This window comes from Nycticebus coucang, chromosome 10, assembly GCF_027406575.1.
Source record: "Nycticebus coucang isolate mNycCou1 chromosome 10, mNycCou1.pri, whole genome shotgun sequence".
Taxonomy (NCBI): domain Eukaryota; kingdom Metazoa; phylum Chordata; class Mammalia; order Primates; family Lorisidae; genus Nycticebus; species Nycticebus coucang.
Genome location: NC_069789.1, coordinates 50,956,463 through 50,979,261, shown reverse-complemented (window position 1 = coordinate 50,979,261; position 22,799 = coordinate 50,956,463). Strand labels below are relative to the sequence as shown.

Below are 22,799 nucleotides of genomic sequence, written 5' to 3'. Positions count from 1 at the left end.
GTGATTGAAGATCCCATTCATAAACAACTGGCTGAGATGTCAGAAGTCGAATTCAGAATTTGGTTTGCAGACAAGATTAATAAAATGGAATTAGGAATTCGAGGAGAAATTCAAAAACTGTCTCAAGAATTTAACGAATTTAAAGACAAAACCACCAAAGACTTAGACACACTGAAACAAGAACTTACAGCCCTCAAAGATATGAAAAATACAGTAGAATCCCTCAGTAACAGAATGGAGCAAGCAGAAGAAAGGATTTCTGACATTGAAGATAAAGTCTTCGAACGCTCCCAATCTCTCAAAGAGGAAGAGAAATGGAGAGCAAAAACGGATCACTCACTCAGAGAGCTCTCAGATAATTCGAAAAAAAACAACATAAGGGTTATAGGAATTTCGGAGACTGATGAAGTAGCTGCCAAGGGCACAGAGGCCCTTCTACATGAAATTATGAAAGAAAATTTTCCAGACATGCCTAGAGAATCTGAAATTCAGATAGCAGACAGCTTCAGAACCCCAGCACGATTCAACCCCAATAAGCCATCTCCCAGACATATCATAATTAGCTTCACTAAAGTTAACATGAAAGAGAAGATTCTCAAAGCAGCCCGGCGAAAGAAAACTATAACGTACAAAGGTAAGACTATTAGAATAACTGCAGATCTCTCTGCTGAAACTTTTCAAGCAAGAAGAGGCTGGTCATCAACTTTTAATCTCCTAAAGCAAAAAAACTTTCAACCCAGGATCTTGTATCCAGCTAAACTGAGTTTCATCTATGATGGAGAAATTAAATACTTCAATGACATTCATATGTTGAAAAAATTTGCCATAAGTAAACCAGCTCTTCAGGATGTTCTCAGACCTATCCTCCACAATGACCAACCCAATCCTATACCACAAAAGTAAACTCACTCAGAAACTTCGGATCAAACTCCAACTTCCACACTGGCGAAAGGATTAAAAATGTCCACTGGAACTTTGAAAAACTCGATACCCAAAATTCCACCAGACTTATCAATACTCTCCATCAATGTGAATGGCTTAAACTGTCCTCTAAAGAGGCATAGGTTAGCTGACTGGATACAAAAACTTAAGCCAGATATTTGTTGCATACAAGAGTCACATCTCAACTTAAAAGACAAATACAGACTCAGGGTGAAAGGATGGTCATCCATATTTCAGGCAAATGGTAATCAGAAAAAAGCAGGTGTTGCAATTTTATTTGCAGATACAGTAGGCTTTAAACCATCAAAAGTAAGGAAGGACAAGAATGGTCACTTCATATTTGTTAAGGGTAATACTCAATATGACGAGATCTCAATTATTAATATCTATGCACCCAACCAGAATGCACCTCAATTTATAAGAGAAACTCTAACAGACATGAGTAACTTGATTTCCTCCAGCTCCATAATCGTTGGAGATTTCAACACTCCCTTGGCAGTGTTGGATCGATCCTCCAGAAAGAAGCTGAGCAAAGAAATCTTAGATTTAAACCTAACCATACAATATTTAGATTTAGCAGACATCTACAGAACATTTCATCCCAACAAAACTGAATACACATACTTCTCATCAGCCCACGGAACTTACTCCAAAATTGATCACATTTTAGGTCACAAGTCTAACCTCAGTAAATTTAAAGGAATAGAAATTATTCCATGCATCTTCTCGGACCATCATGGAATAAAACTTGAATTGAGTAACAACAGGAATCTGCATACCCATACAAAAACATGGAAGTTAAATAACCTTATGCTGAATGATAGCTGGGTCAGAGATGAGATTAAGAAAGAAATCACCAATTTTTTGGAACAAAATGACAATGAAGACACAAACTATCAGAACCTCTGGGACACTGCAAAGGCAGTTCTAAGAGGGAAATTTATAGCACTGCAAGCCTTCCTCAAGAGAACGGAAAGAGAGGAAGTTAACAACTTAATGGGACATCTCACGCAACTGGAAAAGGAAGAACATTCCAACCCCAAACCCAGTAGAAGAAAAGAAATAACCAAAATTAGAGCAGAATTAAATGAAATTGAAAACAAAAGAATAATACAACAGATCAATAAATCAAAAAGCTGGTTTTTTGAAAAGGTCAATAAAATAGATAAACCTCTGGCCAACCTAATCAGGAAAAAAAGAGTAAAATCTCTAATATCATCAATCAGAAACAACAAAGACGAAATAACCACAGACTCATCAGAAATCCAAAAAATCCTTAATGAATATTACAAGAAACTTTATTCTCAGAAATATGAAAATCTGAAGGAAATAGACCGATACTTGGAAGCACGCCACCTTCCAAGACTTAACCAGAATCAAGTGGAAATGTTGAACAGACCCATATCAAGTTCAGAAATAGCAAAACCTCCCTAAAAAGAAAAGCCAGGGACCAGATGGTTTCACGTCAGAATTCTACCAAACCTTTAAAGAGGAATTAGTACCTATATTACTCAACCTGTTCCAAAATGTAGAAAAAGAAGGAAGACTACCCAACACGTTCTATGAAGCAAATATCACCCTGATCCCCAAACCAGGAAAAGACCCAACAAGAAAAGAAAATTATAGACCAATATCACTAATGAATATAGATGCAAAAATATTCAACAAGATCCTAACAAACAGAATCCAGCAACACATCAAACAAATTATACATCATGACCAAGTTGGTTTTATCCCAGGGTCTCAAGGCTGGTTCAATATACGTAAATCTATAAATGTAATTCAGCACATAAACAAATTAAAAAACAAAGACCATATGATTCTCTCAATTGATGCAGAAAAAGCTTTTGATAATATCCAGCATCCCTTCATGATCAGAACACTCAAGAAAATTGGTCTAGAAGGGACTTTTCTTAAACTGATAGAGGCCATCTACAGCAAACCCACAGCCAATATCATATTGAATGGAGTTAAATTGGAATCATTTCCACTCAGATCAGGAACCAGACAAGGCTGCCCATTGTCTCCATTGCTTTTCAGCATTGTAATGGAAGTTTTAGCCACCGCAATTAGGGAAGAAAAGGCGATCAAGGGTATCCATATAGGGTCAGAAGAAATCAAACTCTCGCTCTTCGCAGATGATATGATTGTGTATCTGGAAAACACTAGGGACTCTACTACAACACTCCTAGAAGTGATCAAGGAATACAGCAGTGTCTCAGGTTACAAAATCAACATTCATAAATCGGTAGCCTTTATATACACCAACAACAGTCAAATTGAAAAAACAGTTAAGGACTCTATCCCATTCACAGTAGTGCCAAAGAAGATGAAATATTTGGGAATTTACCTAACAAAAGACGTGAAAGATCTCTATAAAGAGAACTATGAAACTCTAAGAAAAGAAATAGCTGAAAATGTTAACAAATGGAAAAACATACCATGCTCATGGCTGGGAAGAATCAACATTATCAAAATGTCCATACTACCCAAAGCAATATATAATTTCAACGCACTCCCTATTAAAGCTCCACTGTCATATTTTGAAGATCTTTAAAAAACATTACTTCGTTTTATATGGAATCAGAAAAAACCTCGAATAGCCAAGACATTACTCAGAAATAAAAACAAAACAGGAGGAATCACACTACCAGACCTCAGACTTTACTACAAATCGATAGTGATCAAAACAGCATGGTATTGGCACAAAAACAGAGAAGTAGATATCTGGAATAGAATAGAGAACCAAGAGATGAATCCAGCTACTTACCGCTATTTGATTTTTGACAAGCCAATTAAAAACATTCAGTGGGGAAAAGATTCCCTATTTAACAAATGGTGCTGGGTGAACTGGCTGGCAACCTGCAGAAGACTGAAATTGGACCCACACCTTTCACCATTAACTAAGATAGACTCTCATTGGATTAAAGAATTAAACTTAAGACATGAAACTATAAAAATACTAGAGGAGAATGCAGGGAAAACCCTTGAAGAAATTGGTCTGGGTGAGCATTTCATGAGGAGAACCCCCCGGGCAATTGAAGCAGCTTCAAAAATACACTACTGGGACTTGATCAAACTAAAAAGCTTCTGCACAGCTAAGAACACAGTAAGCAGAGCAAGCAGACAGCCCTCAGAATGGGAGAAGATATTTGCAGGGTATAACTCTGACAAAGGTTTAATAACCAGAATCCACAGAGAACTCAAACGCATCAGCAAGAAAAAAACAAGGGATCCCATCGCAGGCTGGGCAAGGGATTTGAAGAGAAACTTCTCTGAAGAAGACAGGCGCACGGCCTTCAGACATATGAAAAAATGCTCATCATCTTTAATCATCAGAGAAATGCAAATCAAAACTACTTTGAGATATCATCTAACTCCAATGAGACTAGCCTATATCACAAAATCTCAAGACCAGAGATGTTGGCGTGGATGCGGAGAAAAGGGAACACTTCTGCACTGCTGGTGGGAATGCAAATTAATACATTCCTTTTGGAAAGATATATGGAGAACACTCAGAGATCTAAAAATAGATCTGCCATTCAATCCTGTAATTCCTCTGCTGGGCATATACCCAGAAGACCAAAAATCACAACATAACAAAGATATTTGTACCAGAATGTTTATTGCAGCCCAATTCATAATAGCTAAGTCATGGAAAAAGCCCAAGTGCCCATCGATCCACGAATGGATTAATAAATTGTGGTATATGTATACCATGGAATACTATGCAGCCTTAAAGAAAGATGGAGACTTTACCTCTTTCATGTTTACATGGATGGAGCTGGAACATATTCTTCTTAGTAAAGTATCCCAAGAATGGAAGAAAAAATACCCAATGTACACAGCCCTACTATGAAACTAATTTGGGGCTCTCACATGAAAGCTATAACCCAGCTACAACTTAACAATAGGGGGAAGTGGGAAAGGGGGGGGTGGGTAGAGGGAGGGGAATCGGTGGGATCACACCTGTGGTGCATATTACAGGGGTATTTGTGAAACTTGGTAAATGTAGAATGTAAATGTTTTGGCACAGTAACTGAGATAACGCCGGAAAGGCTATGTTAACCACTGTGATAAAAATGTGTCAAATGGTTTACGAAGTGAGTGTATGATGCTCCATAATCATATCATTGTATACAGTTATGATTTAATAAAAAAATTAAAAAAAAAAAAAAGAATGGAAGAAAAAGTATCCAATGTACTCAGCCCTACTATGAAACTAATTTATGGCTTTCACATGAAAGCTATAACCCAGTTACAACCTAAGAATAGGGGGAAGGGGGAAAGGGAGGGGAAGGAGGGGGGAGCTGGGCAGAGGGAGGGGGATTGGTGGGATTACACCTGCGGTGCATCTTACAAGGGTATATGTGAAACTTAGTAAATGTGGAATGTAAATGTCTTAGCACAATAACTAAGAAAATACCAGGAAGGCTATGTTAACCAGTGTGATGAAAATGTGTTAAACAGTCTATGAAACTAGTGTATGGTGCCCCACGATCACATTAATGTACACAGCTATGATTTAATAAAAAAAAAATGTTATTTCTACAAACCAATGAGAATTTCTGGTGAACAACTCTTACAATGTCCTCTTCTGATTTGTCCTCTTTTTCTGTAAAAACTTCAGTCTTAAATCAAACTGATTATAATAAAAATTAAATTAAAAAAAATAAAGATTTCTTCCGACAAGTGGAAAAAAAAAAGAAAAGAAATTATTCCAAAAAATTAAGAGGCAAGGAATCTTCCCCAACACGTACTATAAAGCAAACATCACCCTGATATCAAAACCTAGAAAAGATCCAACTAAAAAGGAGAACTACAGACCAATTTCACTAATGAATACAGATGCAAAAATTCTCAATAAAATCCCAGCCAACAGATTATAGCTCATTATTTAAAAAGTAATATGGGTCAGTGCCAATAACTCAGTGGTTATGGCACTGGCCACATACACCGGGGCTGGCAGGTTTGAACCCAGCCAGGCCTGCTAAACAACAATGACAACTACAACAACAACAACAAAAAAAAAACAGCCAGGCATTGTGGCAGGCGCCTGTGGCCCCAGCTACTTGGGAGGCTGAGGCAAGAGAATCGCTTAAGCCCAAGAGTTTGAGGTTGCTGTGAACTGTGACACCACGGCACTGTATGGAGGGTGACATAATGAGACCCTGTCTCAAAACCCAGTTACAACCTAAGAATAGGGGGAAGGGGGAAAGGGAGGGAGGGGGGAGGGGGGTAGAGGGAAGGGGATTGGTGGGATTACACCAGCGGTGCATCTTACAAGGGTATATGTGAAACTTGGTAAACGGCCTGTGAAGCTAGTGAATGATGCCCCATGATTATAGCAATGTACACAGCTATGATTTAATAAAAAATAAATAAATAAATCATACATCACAATCCAGTCATCCCTAGATTTCATGTCAGGGATGCAAGGCTGGTTTAACATATACAAATCCATAAACGTAACTCACCATATCAACAGAAGCAAAAACAAAGACCATATGATCCTCTCAAAAGATGCAGAAAAAGCATTTGATAAAATTCAACATCCTTTCTAATTAGAACTCTGAAGAATACAGGCATTGGTGGCACATTTCTTAAATTGATCGAAGCCATCTATGACAAACCTACAGCTAATATTATACTGAATGGAGTAAAACTGAAAACTTTTCCACTTAGAACTCATACAAGACAAGGTTGTCCTCTGTCACCACTACTGTTCAACATAGTGCTAGAAGTTCTAGATAATACAATCAGGTAAGAGAAAGTAAAAAAGGGCATCCAAATGGGAGCAGAGGAAGTGAAACTCCCTCTTTGCTGACAATATCATCTTATACTTACAGAACCCCAAAGACTCAACCACAAGATTCCTGGAAGACATCAAAAAAGTAATATCTCAGGATATAAAATCAATGTCCTTAAATCAGTAGCCTTTGTATATGCCAATAATAGCCAAGGTGAGAAGGTAATCCAGGACATAATTCCCTTCTCAGTAGCTTCAAAAAAAAAAAAAAATGAAATTCCTAGGAATATACCTAACAAAAGAGGTGAAGGACCTCTATTAAGAAAACTACAAAACTCTAAGAAAAGACATAACAGAAGATATTAACAAATGGAAGAACATACCATGCTCATGGCTGGGAAGAATCAACATTGTTAAAATGTGTCTGGGAAGAATCAACATTGTTAAAATGTCTATACTTCCCAAAGCAATCTACAGATTCAATGCAATCCCCATTAAAACACCAACATCATACTTTCAAGATTTGGAAAAAATAAGTCCTCGTTTAGTATAGAACCAGAAAAAAAATACGTATAACTAAAGCAATTCTTAGTAATAAAAACAAGGCCGGAGGCATTACCCTACCAGGCTTTTAGCTGTACTACAAGACCACAGTGATCAAAATAGCATGGTATTGGCACAAAAATAGAGACATAGAATCTGGACTCAAATTGAACACCAAGAGATGAAACTAACATCTTACAGCTACCTAATCTTTGATAAACCAAACAAGAACATTCACTGGGGGAAAGAACCCCTATTCAATAAATGGTGCTGGGAGAACTGGATAACCACGTGTAAAAGACTGAAACTGGATCTACACATTTCTCCACTCACTAAAATCGATTCAAGATGGGTAAAAGATCTAAATCTAAGGCATGAATCAATAAAAATCTTCAAAGAAAGTATAGGGAAGACACTTTAAGAAATCACCTGGGGAAAGAGTTTACAAAGAAGACTTCTGTGACAATTGCAACAACAAAAAAAATAAAAAATTGGACTTAATTAAACTGAAAAGTTTCTTTATAGCTAAGGAGAAAATAACCAAAGCAAATAGGCAACCATCAGTATGGAAAAGATATTTGCATATTATAAATTGGGCAAAAGCTTGATAACTAGAATCTACAGAGAACTCAAAGTAAGCCCCCCTCCCCCAAAAAGTCAACAATCCGTTATATCAATGGGCAAGTAAGATGAATAGAACCTTCTATAAAGAAGACAGATGAATGGCTAACAAGCATATGAAAAAATGCTCATCATTCCTAATCATCAGAAAAATGCAAATCAAAATCACCCTGAGATATCACCTAACACCACTGAGCGTGGCCCACATCACAAAGACTCAAAGCTGCAGATGCTGGTGTGGTTGTGAAGAGAAGGGAACACTTTTACTTTGTTGGTGAGACTGCAAACTAATACAACCCTTTTGGAAGTATGGAGAACCTGCAAAAAACTCAAACTAGAACTCTCATTTGATCCTGCAAACCCATTACTGGGGATCTACCTGGAGGAAAAAAATTATTTTACCATAAGGACATTTGCACTAGACTGCTTACTGCAGCTCAATTTACAATTGCCAAATGGTGGAAACAACCTAAATGCCAATCCAGGAATGGATTAACAAGCTGTGGTATATGTATACCATACAGCCACCAAAAAGGATGGTGACTTTACATCTTTCGTATTAATTTGGATGGAGTTGAAACACATTCTTCTTAGTAAAGCATCACAAGAATGGAGAAGCAAGAATCCAATGTATTCGATCCTGATATGAGGACAATTGATGCTAGTACATGGTGGAGTGGAGGGGGAAGAAGGGAAGGGAGATAGAAGAAAGGAGGGAAGAAGGTGTGGGCCACGGTGTGTGACACACCTCTTGGGGGCGGGACACTATTAATAGATTTCACCCTGCAAACACATGCAGTATAACCTGGCTCGTTGTATCCTCAATGATTCCCCAACAATTAAAAAAAAAAAAAAAAGGAAGCTGGTTTTTCTGCCCATGGAGAAGAACCTTGTTTTCCCCTCCCCCTTTTTGAATGCATTATCAGGCACTGTTGGCAATTTATTACCCTATACCCAGCCTTACTCTTCTACACAACCTTCCAGGAACTTGGGATTCTTTTTGTCCTATCTTTGAATTTTGACACCTTTACATTTGTTCATGAATGCTTTGTCTTAGAGATCAGTTAACAAGTTTTTGAGGAGTCAGAGGGCTACTGCATTGCCTCAAGCTTCCACTTGGTGCGAGTGAGTGTATACCTCTCCAGGCTACCCAGACTTTATACATTAAGTTGGTGTAAAGTCTTGTTATTTTCCCAGTGTGGTCTCCCTTGTCAACCTGCAACCCCAGGTGGGGTTCCTAGGGAACCCAGACGTGATAATGGGCTAATATCCAAAATATATAAGGAACTCAAACAACTCAAATAATCCAATTAAAATGGGCAAATGACTGCCCTCCTAGTGCAGCTGGCAGCACATCAGTCTCATAAAAATGGGCAAATGATCTGAATAAACATCACTCAAAAGAAGACATACAAATGGTCAACAGGTGTATCAAAAAAAGCTCAAAATCTCTAATCAGAGACATACAAATTAAAACCACAATGAGAAAGCTACTGTTAGAATAACTAATTATCAAAAAAATGAAAGATAAGTATTGGAGAAGATGTAGAGAGAAAGGGAAACTTTTGCACACTGTTGGTAGGAATGCAAATTATTAATAATGTAGCTATTATGGAAAACAACATGGAAGTTCCTTAAAAATTAACAATAGAACTACAGAATGATCCTGCAATCTCACTACAGGATCTCACTATTTGATACATATTCAAAGGAAAAGAAATCAGAATGTCGAAGAAATGTCTGCATGCATTCTCACTGCAACATGACTCACAATAGCCAAGATACAGAATCAACCTAAGTGCCTATCAACTGATGAACAGATACAGAACATGTGGAAGTATATATACACAATGGAATACTATTCAGCCTTTAAAAAGGAAGGAAATCCTGTCATTTGCAACAACATGAATGAACCCAGAGGACATTATACTAAGTGAAATAAGCCCAGCACAAAAATACAGATATTGATACCTCATGATCTCATATTTGTATGTGGAATGTAAAAATATAGACGTAGAGAGTAGAATGAGTCTGAGGGAAGGAGATAGATGTTGGTCAAAAGATATAAAAACTCAGGTAAGAGGAATAAGTTCATGACATCTATTGTACAACATGGTGACTATACTTAATAACATTGTATTGCACTCTTTTTTTTTTTTTTTTTTTTAGAAGCAAAGTCTCTCTTTGTCACCCTCAGTAGAGTGCTATTGCATCACAGCTCACAGCAACCTCCAACTCCTGGACTTGGGCAATTCTCTTGCCTCAGCCTCCCAAGTAGCTGGGACTACAGGTGCCCACCATATGCTGGGCTATTCTTTGTTATAGTTTGGCTGGGGTCGTGTTCGAACCTGCCACCCTCGGTATATGGGGCCAGTGCCCTACTCACTGAGCCACTGGCACCACCCTTGTATTGCACTCTCTCTCTTTTTTTTTTTTTTTTGCAGTTTTTGGCCAGGGCTGGGTTTGAACCCACCACCTCCAATATATGGGGCTGGGGCCCTACTCCTTTGAACCACAGGCATCGCCCTGTATTGCACTCTTAAAAAAGTGTGAGACTAGATTTTAAGTGTTCTAACCAGAATAAAAAGATAAATATATGAGATAATACATATGTTAATTATCTTGACTTTGCTCTTCCACAAATGCATACATACATACTTCAAAATATGCTGTGCACGATACATATATACAATTGTGTCAATTACAAAAATAAAAAGTTTTAAGTTCTAACAAAATATATACAAACACTTGTAACAAAACACATACACTGTTTAAAAATAGTTTCTTCCAAGATAATGGGCATTAAACTTTATAGTTCTACAATCTGATTTTAGTTTTATAATCAGTTTCATAATCTGATTTTAAAAACCTACTTCCTGAAAATTAAAAAAGTTTCTAGGAAGGGATTAAAGAACCAAAAGTCAAAATCTAATATTAAATAAATACTTGCTGAGCATTTATTATAAATTGTATATTCCTTATTCAAAAGGCTTGGGACCAAAAGTGTTTTAGATTTGGGATTATTTGCTCATACATAATGAAATATCTTGGGGATAGGGCCCAAATCTAAACATGAAATTAATTTATATTTTAGGTGTCTTAAATACATAGCCTAAAGGTGATATCATACCATATTGCCCACAATTTTTTACATAAAGCAAAGTATACATTGAATCATCAGAAAGAACACGTGTCACTGTCTCATGTCAGCACTTAAATGTGAGCACTTAAAAAGTTTCCATTTTTGAAACATTGAAGAGTTCAGATTTTCATATTAGGAGTGCTCAATCTTCATATGCCATAGTGTTCACCTTCGAAATCTGTCTCGCTCTTCACAAACCTATGAGTATACATTATTCTCATTTCAACTTACTACCTCCATTTGGAGAGAAATAAAATGAAGAAATAGAAGCTAAGAGATGAAATGACTTACCCAAAATCACAAAGCCAAGTAAGTTGTCAAATAGATCTTAACCTTTAACATTATTTCAGCCTACTATTCCTGTCACCTGCATGAAAACAGCAGCATATATATATGGATGGCATTCACCAGATGCACCATCTAACTCCACTTACAGTGAGCTGTGAGCTGGGTACCACTCACCCACCTGACAGGCCTACATGAATGTGCCTCTGCTCTAGCCATCACAATTGCATATCTCATATTATATCTTGACTGGGCTTCCTTATCAAAAGATTCCAGAGAGAAACTGATGGGAAAAGGTGGTTTCCCTTCTACATCTTCCCCACAACAGTTCATGGAGAGAGAGGCCAGAGCACAGAGTTGTCCCAGGCAGACCAACCCCAACAGGATCACTCTTGCATGGAGGCCACATGATGAATCCTGCTGAGACTTTCCTCCTTACAGAGGCAGGGGTTACAGCAGCAAAGGGAAGGTAGACCCAGAAATATCCGCTTGCATTGCATCCCCCTTCAAGAAGGATTCTCTGCCCAGCTGCAGGAAATGCAGTTAGCTGACAGCTTCCAACTGTTAGTTCATAAGGTATAGAAAGCTGAGATCCCAGTGAATACCTGCCAACGACTGAGCAAGAACATGGTTAAGGGCCTGGCCATTTCTGCTCTACCAGGAACAATCTACAGATCTCCCTGTCATGCTGGCAGAGCCCCTGAGGGGTGTGCACTGTAGGGGCACTGATGATGCTGCCTCCTCTCCCTTGTCTCCCACAGGTGTTAAATGGTGTCTCCATCCTGGAGAACCCAGCCTGTGACAAAGGTCCTCCAGTCTAACTTTAGAGTAAACTTGGTTTCTGATTCTGAAATGAGAGAGATTATAATCCCCTACCAGGTCTAAAGCCAGAACGCCTGGCCACCCTGATATAAGCAGTAGCAGAGGGCTAAGAGAGAAAGGCCAGAGCACAGAGTAGTCCCAAGCAGACCAAACCCCAATAGGATCACTCCTGCATGGAGGCCACATGATGAAGGAACAATTACCAGAGGAATTGCCCCAAATAGGAAATAGGCTGGGTTCAGAGTCAGATAAACCTGGTTCTCAGACCAGAGTCCACCACTTATTGCCAGATGACAAGTTAGTGAAATTCCCTGTGCCCCAGCTTGCTCCTCTGTAAAACTCCGCCATGTTGTTTAGAGAATTCAAAGAGGAGCCAAGAAGCACAGAATCTGGCACACAGTAAACACCTCTTTCTTTTCTAGAATCAGTTCAGAAAGAAAATATGAGGTCTACAGTAAGAACTAAAGCCAAACTGCCTGATCTCAGGAGAGAAGAACAGCCTAATGGGGAGATGAATTGATCTTGAAAAGAACATGGGTAGGCGGAAATGGAGGCTCACACCTGTGATCCTAGCACTCTGGGAGGCCAAGGCAGGTGGATTACCTAAGCTCAGGAGTTTGAGACCAGCCTGAGCAAGAACAAGACCCCATTTCTACTAAAAATAGAAAAACTAGCTGGGTGTCGTGGTGGGCACCTATAGTCCCAGCTATTCAGGAGGCTGAGGGAAGAGGATCATGGGAACCCAAGAATTTGAGGTTGCTGTGACTATGATGATGCCACAGCAATCTACCCAGGGCAACAGAGTGAGACACTTTCTAGAAAGAAAGAGAGAGAGAGAAAGAGAGAAGAAAAGAACACATGTGACACATTAAAATGCAAAACTGCTATACCCAGTCTACTTATGCTTTGTGTCAATATTTTCCTAGAGGTTGGAGTGATTTCACTGAGGTATCCATTTCATCAATGGCACCTATCAAAGAGAAAAATTAATAAAATATCGGCTATAGGCCATGGACAGGGAACAGATTTGGGGGTTTAAAACTTCCTGCACACTTCCAGTTTCCAATCCAGCATGTAAAGGCCTTGGAAGTCATCCATCTCTCCTAACAACAAATCAAAAAGCTGATTGAAAACTGACTCTTTTAAGACACATCAGAGAAGCGAGGTCACAGGGAAAACCAATGCCCCCAAAACTGAAAAGACAGGTGAATATAGAGAATAGCAACTTACAAGAATAGACATTCATGAAAAGAAATCCTTTAGGAACCAATACTGGGTAGGAAAACCTAAATTATAACTGAAACATTGCTGTAGGCTGTGTGGACAAGCCCAAGAGCTAAAACTTCCGGGGGACCCAGTCATAGGATGGCCCTCACACTTTTGTGAGTTTCACCTCCAGGAGTGCTATCAGGTTCTCACAGTGAAGATCAGAGAAAAATCCCTTGTGCTTATGGCTGGGGGAAGAGAAAAGGAACCATTTTGTAATACCACTCTGTTCTTCTGGAGGAAGGGAAATACCCATCTCCAGCCAGCTCTAGCCATCCTGTCCCCCTAAGGAGGGAAGAGAAGGATGTTTTGTGAATTTCACAGCCAATGGACACAGGCTTACTAGAAGACTGAGATTAATCATAGGGCTATAGAACACTTTCCCTCCCCTGCCATCTTACTACATCCCAGCTTGTTTTACCTAGTACATCGTGGCTGGCTTTCAACAAAAGGTCAGAAAGTATACTGAAAAGCAAAAAACACAGCTTAAAGAGACAGAGTAAGCCTCTGAACCAGAGCCAGATATGGCAAGGATGTTGGAATTATCAGACTAGGAATTTAAAACAATTATGATTAACATGCTAATGGCTCTACTAGATGAAGTAGACAACATATAAGAATAGATGGGCAATATAAACAAAAAGAGGGCAATTCTAAAAACCAAAAAGAAATGATGGAGATAAGAAATACTCTAGTAGAAATGAAGAATGTCTTTGATGGATTCACTAGAAGACCGAACATGGCTGAGGAAAGATTGTCCGACCTTGGGGATATGTTAATAGAAAATTTCAAAACTGAAAAGCAAAGAGAAAAAAAAATAGACAAAAAAGAACAAAGTATCTGGGAACTGTGGGACATCTACAAAAGGTGGAACATGCTCTTAATGGGAATAGCAGCAGGAGAAGAAAGACAGAAAGAACAGAAGAAATATTCAAAGAAAATAAAACAAAAATTGAGAATCTCCTCAAATTAACATCAGGCATCAAACCTCAGATCCTGGAAGCACAGAGAATACCTTATCATACTGAAACTGCAGAAGATCAAAGATAACCAAAAAACCCTGGAAGAAACCAAAGAGGCAACAAACATGTTACCTAAAGAGAAGCAAAGATAAGAATTGCAGTTGACCCTAGAACAACAAGAGAACTAAGGCATCAACCCCCACATAATCAAAAATCCACATATAACTGTTTTTGTTTCTGTTTTTGAGACAAAGTTTCACTCTTTCACCCAGGCTAGAGTACAGGGCATCATCGCAGCTCACTGCAACCTCAAACTCCTGAGTTCAAGCAATCCTCTTACTTTATCTGAGCCTTCCAAGTAGTTGGGACTACAGTCAAGTGCCACTGTACCCAATTAAAATTTCCCATTTTTAGTAGAGATGGGTTTTGCTTTTGCTTCAGCTGATCTCCAGTGATCCTCCTACCTCAGCCTCCTAGGATTACAGGCATGAGCTACTGCACTCAGCCTTACATAAAAATTTTGACTCCCTCAAAACATAATTCTAGAGCCTACTGCTGACTAGAAGCCCAACCAATTATATAAACAGTTGATTAACACATATTTTATATGTTTTTCTTTTTTTTGAGACAGAGCCTCAAGCTGTCACCCTGGGTAGAGTGGTGTGGCATCACAGCTCACAGCAACCTCCAACTCCTGGACTCAAGCAAGTCTCCTGCCTCTGCCTCCCAAGTAGCTAGGACTACAGGAGCCCACCACAACACCCGGCTATTTTTTGGTTGCAGCTATCATTGTTGTTTGGCAGGCCATGGCTGGATTTGAACCCACCACCTCAGGTGTATGTGGCTGGCGCCCTAGCCTCTTGAGCCACAGGCGCCGAGCCCACATATTTTTTATGTTATACTTTTTGTTTGGAAGCTTCCAACAGCAACCTGGGGAACAACCCAATACTCCACATGAAGATCACACAGCACCCACTTGGACTGTGATAGTCACATAGGAACAGGACAACACAGAATAGCTGCATTACAGGATCTCAATGCATCTACGTCACCCTGCCAGGTCAATCTTCCAGACTAGATCACAAAAGAGCCATGTAGGGGCTTCTTTTTCTTACTAAAAAGGAAAGTTCCCAGCAAAGGAAAACAGGTGTGCTGCCAACTTATCTGCCCTGAGCTGAGAGAAGAGTTTCCAAATGAGAAGAAACCATCAAAAGAACTCTGACAACATGAGAAAACAAGCTAGCTCAACACCCCCAAGGGGTCACAATGGATCTATAGCAATGGATCCTAACCAAAAGGAAATTGTTAAAAGGTCAAAAATGGAATTCAGAATATGGGAGACAAATAATATGAATGGGATTAAAGAGAAAGTTGAAAACACAAAGAAGCCAAAAAAAAAAAAAAGAAAAAAGAAAAGAAAATCATAACATTAATGAAAAAAATGAAAAAGTTGATATAGAACTTTAAAACATAAGAAAGACTATAAAAGAACTTTAAAAAATGAAAGAATCATTTAGGGAATTTGAAAATACAGCAGAAAGCATCAACAGGCTAACCTAAGCAGAAGAAAGAACCTCAGAGCTTAAAGACAAGGCCCTCAAACTAACACAGTAAGTCAAAGATGCAGAAAAAAAGAATAAACAATCACTCAGAGAAATGCAGAACTACGTGAAGTGAACCACTATATGAATTATACGTATTCCTGAGGAAGAAGAAGAAAAAGAAAAAAGCATGAAAAATCTATTTGAGGGAATTGCTGAGGTCAATATCCCTAGGATCACCAAAGATTCAGATATCCCGATACAAGATGGTCATCAAATGCTGGGAAGATTCATAGCAAATAGAACATTTCCAGGGCACATAGTGATCAACTTGGCCAATGTCAAAATAAAGGAGAAAATTCTACAATCAGTAAGACAAAAGCAAAAAATAACTTACAAAGGAAAATGCATCAGGCTAACAACATAATTCTCAGTGGAGACTTTATAAACCAGAGGGAGTAGGGCCTGGTTTTTAGTCTTCTTAACAGAACAACTGCCACCCAAGAATTTTGTACCCTGAACTACATTCATAAATGATGGAGAAATAAAGACTTTTCCAGACAAGCAAACACTAAGGGAATTTCTCACTGCTAGACCTGCCCTACAGGAAATACTCAGAACTGCATTACACATAGAACAGCAAATAAATCCCAAAGCACTGGGACTACAGGTGTGAACCACCACACATAGCCCCCAAAAAGAACTATAATTGGTATGCTAAGAAAATAGAAAAATGCAATCACATAAATTGCTCAATTAAAACCAAAAGAGGCAGAAAAAGAATGGAAGACAAAATAAGGCAACAAACAGAAAACAGTAACAAATACCATAGATATTAATACAAATATGCCAATAGTCACTTTAATCTTCAACAACTTAACTATATCAATCAAAAAACACAGATTTTCAGAGTGGTGAAGAAAATAGACTTAATTATATGTTGTCTACAGAAACAACATATAGTTCATTTTTTTATCTCAAATTAAATATGAGGGTACAAAATTTTAAGTTACATTGTTCTCACTTCCAGGGTAAAGTTCCACTTGTAAAATAGCCCTTCACCCAGGGAGCATATTATACACCCTCACTATGGGCATAGGTGTGATCCCACCTCATGCCCTCCCTCTTTCTGCCAATTGTCCTCCCCCCTCCTTCCAGCCCCCTCACACCTTTCTCTACCCCCATACTAGACTATATTTGTTTTATTGTTCATATAAGCATGTAATTGTTTATATATTGTTTTCATATTACTATGGAGTACATTGGATATTTACTTTTCCATTCTTGCAATACTTTACTAAAAAGGATGCATTTCAACTCCATCCAGGTAACTATAAAAGCTATAAAGTAGGCCAGGGGTAGTGGCTCATGCCTGTAATTCCAGCACTTGGAAGGCAGTTGGATTGCCTGAGCTCACAGGTTCAAGACCAGCCTGAGCAAAAGCAAGACCCTGTCTCTAAAAAATAGCCAGGGATTGTGGCAGGTAACTATAGTCCCAGCTTCTTAGGAGCTAAGGCAATAGAATCACTTGAGCCCAGGAGTTTGAGGTTGCTGTGAGCTAAGACGCCACAGCACTCTACAAAGGGTGACCAAGTAAGACTTTGTCTCAAAAAAAAGCTGTTAAGTATCCACCTTTTTAATGGCTAAATAGTATTCCATGGTATAGATAAACCACAGTTTGTTGATCCATTCATCAGAAACCCTCTTTAAACATGAAGACATACATTGTTGAAAAGTAAAGAGATGGAGAAAGACACATACCATGTTAACATTAATCAAAAGAAACCAGGAGTGCCTATATTAATTTCAGACAGGACAGAGTCTGAACAAGTAAAGTTATAAGAGATGTTAATTGGGGAAACAAAATTTTTTAAAAAGTTATCAGGGTTTAAAGAAAGGGAATTATAATGATAAAAGGGTCGATTCTCCAAGAAGACATAACAATCTATAATGTGTACGCATTTAACAACAGAAAAGCAAAATATGTAAGCAAAACCTGTTAAAACTGCAAGGAGAAATAGATGAGTTGATTATTATGCACATAGTTGGAGATTTTAACAGAAATGGACAGATCTAGCAGGCATAAAATCAGTAAAGACATAATCAAATGAGTAGGCCCAGCACCCACTCATTCAAACAAACACTAAGAGATCCTGTGAAGATATTTTCTAGATGAGATGAAAATCCACAATCAGTTGACTCTCAGAAAAATAGATTATCCCCTGTAATCTGAGTAGGCCTTATCCACTCAGTTGAAAAGCCTTAAAAGCAGAACTGAGGTTTCCCAGAGGAAGAAGAAATATACTTGTGGGCTTCAGCATCAGCTTCTCCCAAGGGTTTCTAGTCTGCTAACCTGCCCTACAAATTTTGGGCATGCTTAGCAAACCCCCACAATCATATAAGCCAATTCCTTGCAATAAAGCTCTTAACATCCTACTGGCTTTATTTCTCTGGCATAATCCTAAGTGATATAGGTAGCTACACAGAGAAAATGACATTTGGGCAAAGACCTGCAGTAAGCTTGGCATGTACAAGGAACAGAAAGAAGGCCAGTGTGAACAGACAAAAGTGACAAAGGTGGAAAGAAGCAAGAGAGGAGATTATTAACCATAAGAAGAAACAGGGAAATGAGGTCACTTGCAGTAATTTTTCTATCATAAGCCAAGCTCACATCTTGACAAAAAAAGAAGCTACCATCACACAAATGTCTCTCCTTCTCTAACATGACACAAGTAAATACTCCCCATCCCCACTGGTGGCAAAAACTTCTGGCTGCTACAGAGAGATCTTCTATAGTTAACTCGTTTTACATTTGGCGCACATATGCAAAGTACCCACTACGAGTGGCATCATGCTGGGAGTTTCTCCCTTAAGGGTGTGGGACCCTGAAGCCAAGTCAGAAAGGGCCTCACCATCAGAGCATGGATCAAGGGATGGCTGGCCACCTCTAGGAAGAAGGACAGCATATGTTGTCATCTTTGGGTAAGATAATAGTTTGTTTTGTAGAGGGCTAATTTGCTAATTCATCCCACCATGGTCTAGTTGAAGAAATAAAGATCAGATACCACCACTAGCTGATAAAAGCGAGCTGAGTGCATTAAGCCTGATAAAACACCTCAACGAGCCTTATCAGCCTCTCATTTCTCCCTACAGAAGGGTTAATACCTAGTTTTCCATACTATAAAAGTTATCAGAATGACAATAATTTTAAGTATATTTATTAACTTGGGAAATGATCATAAAGTGAAGGAAAGGCAACACAACTACATCCAATGTACATACGGATTCTTAGATGTATCTCAACTACGTAACATTAACATGTTAAAAAATGAATTTCTTGGTCTTCAGGAAATGGGATATATGAATAGAAAACAGTTAAATGCACACAAAAAATATGTAACAATCCTCTGTGGCCAGTGGGATTACAGGCAATTTTTAATTTTCTTCTTTTTGTTGCCTGCATGTTCTTTTACTATAAAAACATTATTGTGCAAATAACAAAATTGTTTACGGTTAATAAGTAAAAACTCTTGCATTTATATAATGCACTTCTAGTTCCTTCTTGACCCCTTCAAAAAGTGATTTGACACCTGCGTCTCAAGCCAGTTGGAACAGAGCTTTTCCAGACTACTTTTACATATGGGAAAGTAGTGCACCCAAAGGAGTTAGGTAACTTACCCAATGTCATACCTTATAGCGTGGTGTGCAATCAGGAGCCTGGGGATGCCCTGAAGGTCCCCTCCAAGACAGCACACTAGTTTTGTGCCATTTCCTCAGTCCAGGCAACCCCTGGAAGTGAGGGTCAAGCTGAGCTAACCCCTTGCCCTTACCTCTGCCAGGCGGGAGTGCTTGTGGACATTCTCGCCTTTTTGCACACTAGGAGCCAGCTGCTGCAGGACACCCCTGCTGCTTGTCAATGCTCTGGTCAGCCGAGCAAACTTCCCCCAGCCTGAAGCATGTGAAAGAATAAAAAGACAGGGTCAACCATGTCCTGAAGGAGCACAGATATTCATATCACCTATTACCTGACAGAAACAGACACCCGCAATGTCCTCCCAAACTACCATGAGTCACTCTGCATCCCTGCTGACAAGACTCACTGCTCACAAAAGCACCCTGACACACTCAAAAGTATGCAGCAATTTGCTTTTCCCATGCACTTTGACTTCATCCTAATAGGTTTGTGGAGGTGTTAGTATCATTTTACTGTTAGGAACACTGAGACACAGAGTGTCTAGACAAAGAGAAAGAATCTAGAACCCAGATCCTCTACTCCGACCCAGGGCTTTTCTATAAAATAATATCAGGTGGCTTGGCACCTGTAGCTCAGTGGTTAGGGCGCCAGCCACAAACACTGGGGCTGGCAGGTTCGAACCCAGTCCAGGCCTGCTAAACAACAATGGACAACTACAACAGAAAAATAGCTGGGCATTGTGGCAGAAGCTTATAGTCTCAGCTACTTGGGAGGTTGAAATAAGAGAATAGCCTTCCAGCGGTTTTCAACCTGCGTAACAATGAAAATACATCACAGCATTAGGAAGGTTGAGAACCACTGGTTAAGCCCAAGAGTTTGAGGTTGCGGTGAGCTATCACGCCATGGCACTCTATAGAGGGCAACATAGTAAGACTCTGTCTAAAAAAAAAAAAAAGACAGTATCAGGCAATAGAAATGTTTCTCTGACTTGGTGACTTGGCCCAGGCTGTTCCCAATCCCCCTCCTATCTGATCTTACAGAAACTGAGCTGGTTCAGGGTCTCAAATAGACAAACTAGTCAAATGGCATTCCACGATTGCCTTTTCCAAGGCCAAGGGATAAGAAATGAATTCAACCACTGGGTAGGTAGGAAAAGCACCAGCAGGTTTTAGTCTGCTTTGGGATGGGGGGAAGTATGGCTGATAGCTGGTCTTTACTGAGAATCTAAGATATCTCAGTGATCTTGACTGCCGTTAAAGGTCTCCAAAGATGATGGTCATTTTTAACATCCAAAAACCCATGTGCGAAGTGAGTGTATGATGCCCCATAATCATATCATTGTATACAGTTATGATTTAATAAAAAAAAAAAAATAAAAATAAAAATAAAAAACAAAAACCCATGTGCACCAAGGTCGCCATGGCAGTTGCCCCATGAGACCTTTGAAAGCCTGTCAGGATTTTCAAGACTAGGCTTGCGTATCAGGAGTTCCAAAAACCTAGACACAGGTATATAGCAAATAAACCAAGCATGCAAATATTTTTACACAACACCTAAAATCAGAACTAGGTAATTTTACTTTTTTATGCTTTAGAGTTTACAAGCATTTCAGCACCTCCCAGGAGAAATCTCATCCATGAAATTTTACCCTGGAGCACCTTTCAAAGATAGACTTAGAGTCCAGAGGACAATGGAGTTAAACAGAAGAATGGTCTTTTCTTATTTTTTTGCACAACCTTTAAGAATCATAATCTGCTTAAATGTTATGTTTGTTATGTTATATTCAATATACCATAATTTTTCTTTGACCTAAGAGATACTTACAAATTTTCAAATTTCCAATAGAAGCATTTTTATTTACCTTTTCATTTTGACTAAAAAGTAAATTGTTATGTGATAAAGAAATATGTCCTATAATATTTACTTGTTTTTTTGTTTGTTCAGACTTATCTCATAACTTTGTATGTGCTCACATTTTTATTTTTCATGTATGCTTGAGAAAATATTAGGTTCTATATTCATTACATCAGCCTTTCTAATTATGTTGCACAACTTTTTTACCCCATTTTTTTTATGGACTTTTGAGGACTTTCTATGTCCTTAAGTTTATGAATACCTCTTCTAAAGAATATATACCTGAATTATTTGCTTTTAATCCAATTTAATGTTGTTTTAACTAGTGTGCTTTTTTGTATGTTAATTTATTATAAATATTACAATATGTATATTTGAAAGGAAAAAAATCAAGATCTGGATAATTTTTTGTCTACAACAAGAACAGTGAATCAGCTCTTTTATAACTCATTTCAGAAGTTCTGGGCTTTGATGTGGAACTGCTGGAGTCAGCTTAAAAAGAGATGAGTGGTAGTTGGATTGTGGGGGTCCCATTAATGTTAACAGGAGGGGACAGCACATACTGCACAGGAGTCTTTGACATCTCCCTTAAATGCACCGTTTATGAATGTACTGTGGAAACTGTGAAGTAAGACTTTTTTAGAGTCTCAGAGGCTCTGCTTTGGCTCAAAACAAAGCTGGAGTTTAATTCTACAAAGCATTTTAAGAAAAGCAGAAATTTATTTATTTATTTAAAATTGTTGGGGATTCATTGAGGGTACAATAAGCCAGGTTACACTGATTGCATTTGTTAGGTAAAGTCCCTCTTGCCAGAAATTTATTTTTTAATCAAATAGAAAACAGTCCTACATGCAAGGGCTCTATATCCAACCTACCATCACCATCAATGCAACCCATATGGTGGGAACAGTAATGAGAGGCACATGACACAGCAGATGCCCCAGACCCACCTAGCAGGGAGCTCAGGGCCCTGGTCCATCAACTGATAAAGCATAAAGGAATGCCCTGGACCTCTGGGCATTGCCCTGTGCTCAGCCTAGCCTCCCACTCTCTGCCCTATCCTTGACTCTCTTTTCAAGAAGGCAGCCCTTAAAGCAGTGGTTCTCAACCATCCCAATGCTGCAGCCCTTTAATACAGTTCCTGTAGGTCGCGACCCACAGGTTCAGAACCTCTGCCTTAAAGGAACTAGCTCTCACCTGGCTGAGCAGAAGGAACGGAAAGCAGAGTGGTGTAGGATGGAGAATGAAGGGGCAACGTGAAACGTCACACTTCCTTCAGCACAGGCAGAACTCTTTCCCAAATTCCCAACCCCATGCATATTTTCCTTTGTGCTCTACAGACACTTTATAATAGCAATCATCCATACCCAGATGAAAA

The 22,799-nt window shown here is 38.9% G+C and overlaps 1 protein-coding gene across 3 annotated transcripts in view; it reads right to left on the bottom strand.

The window, feature by feature from the left end:
* KCNH1 (potassium voltage-gated channel subfamily H member 1) overlaps window positions 1-22,799 on the bottom strand; it is a 505,651-nt gene that overhangs the window by 424,815 nt on the left and 58,037 nt on the right. For all 3 annotated transcript variants that reach the window (XM_053607618.1, XM_053607619.1, XM_053607620.1), the window contains exon 5: window positions 19,704-19,822. In XM_053607618.1, the coding sequence (XP_053463593.1) occupies window positions 19,704-19,822 (119 nt within the window). The remainder of the gene's footprint in view (window positions 1-19,703; window positions 19,823-22,799) is intronic.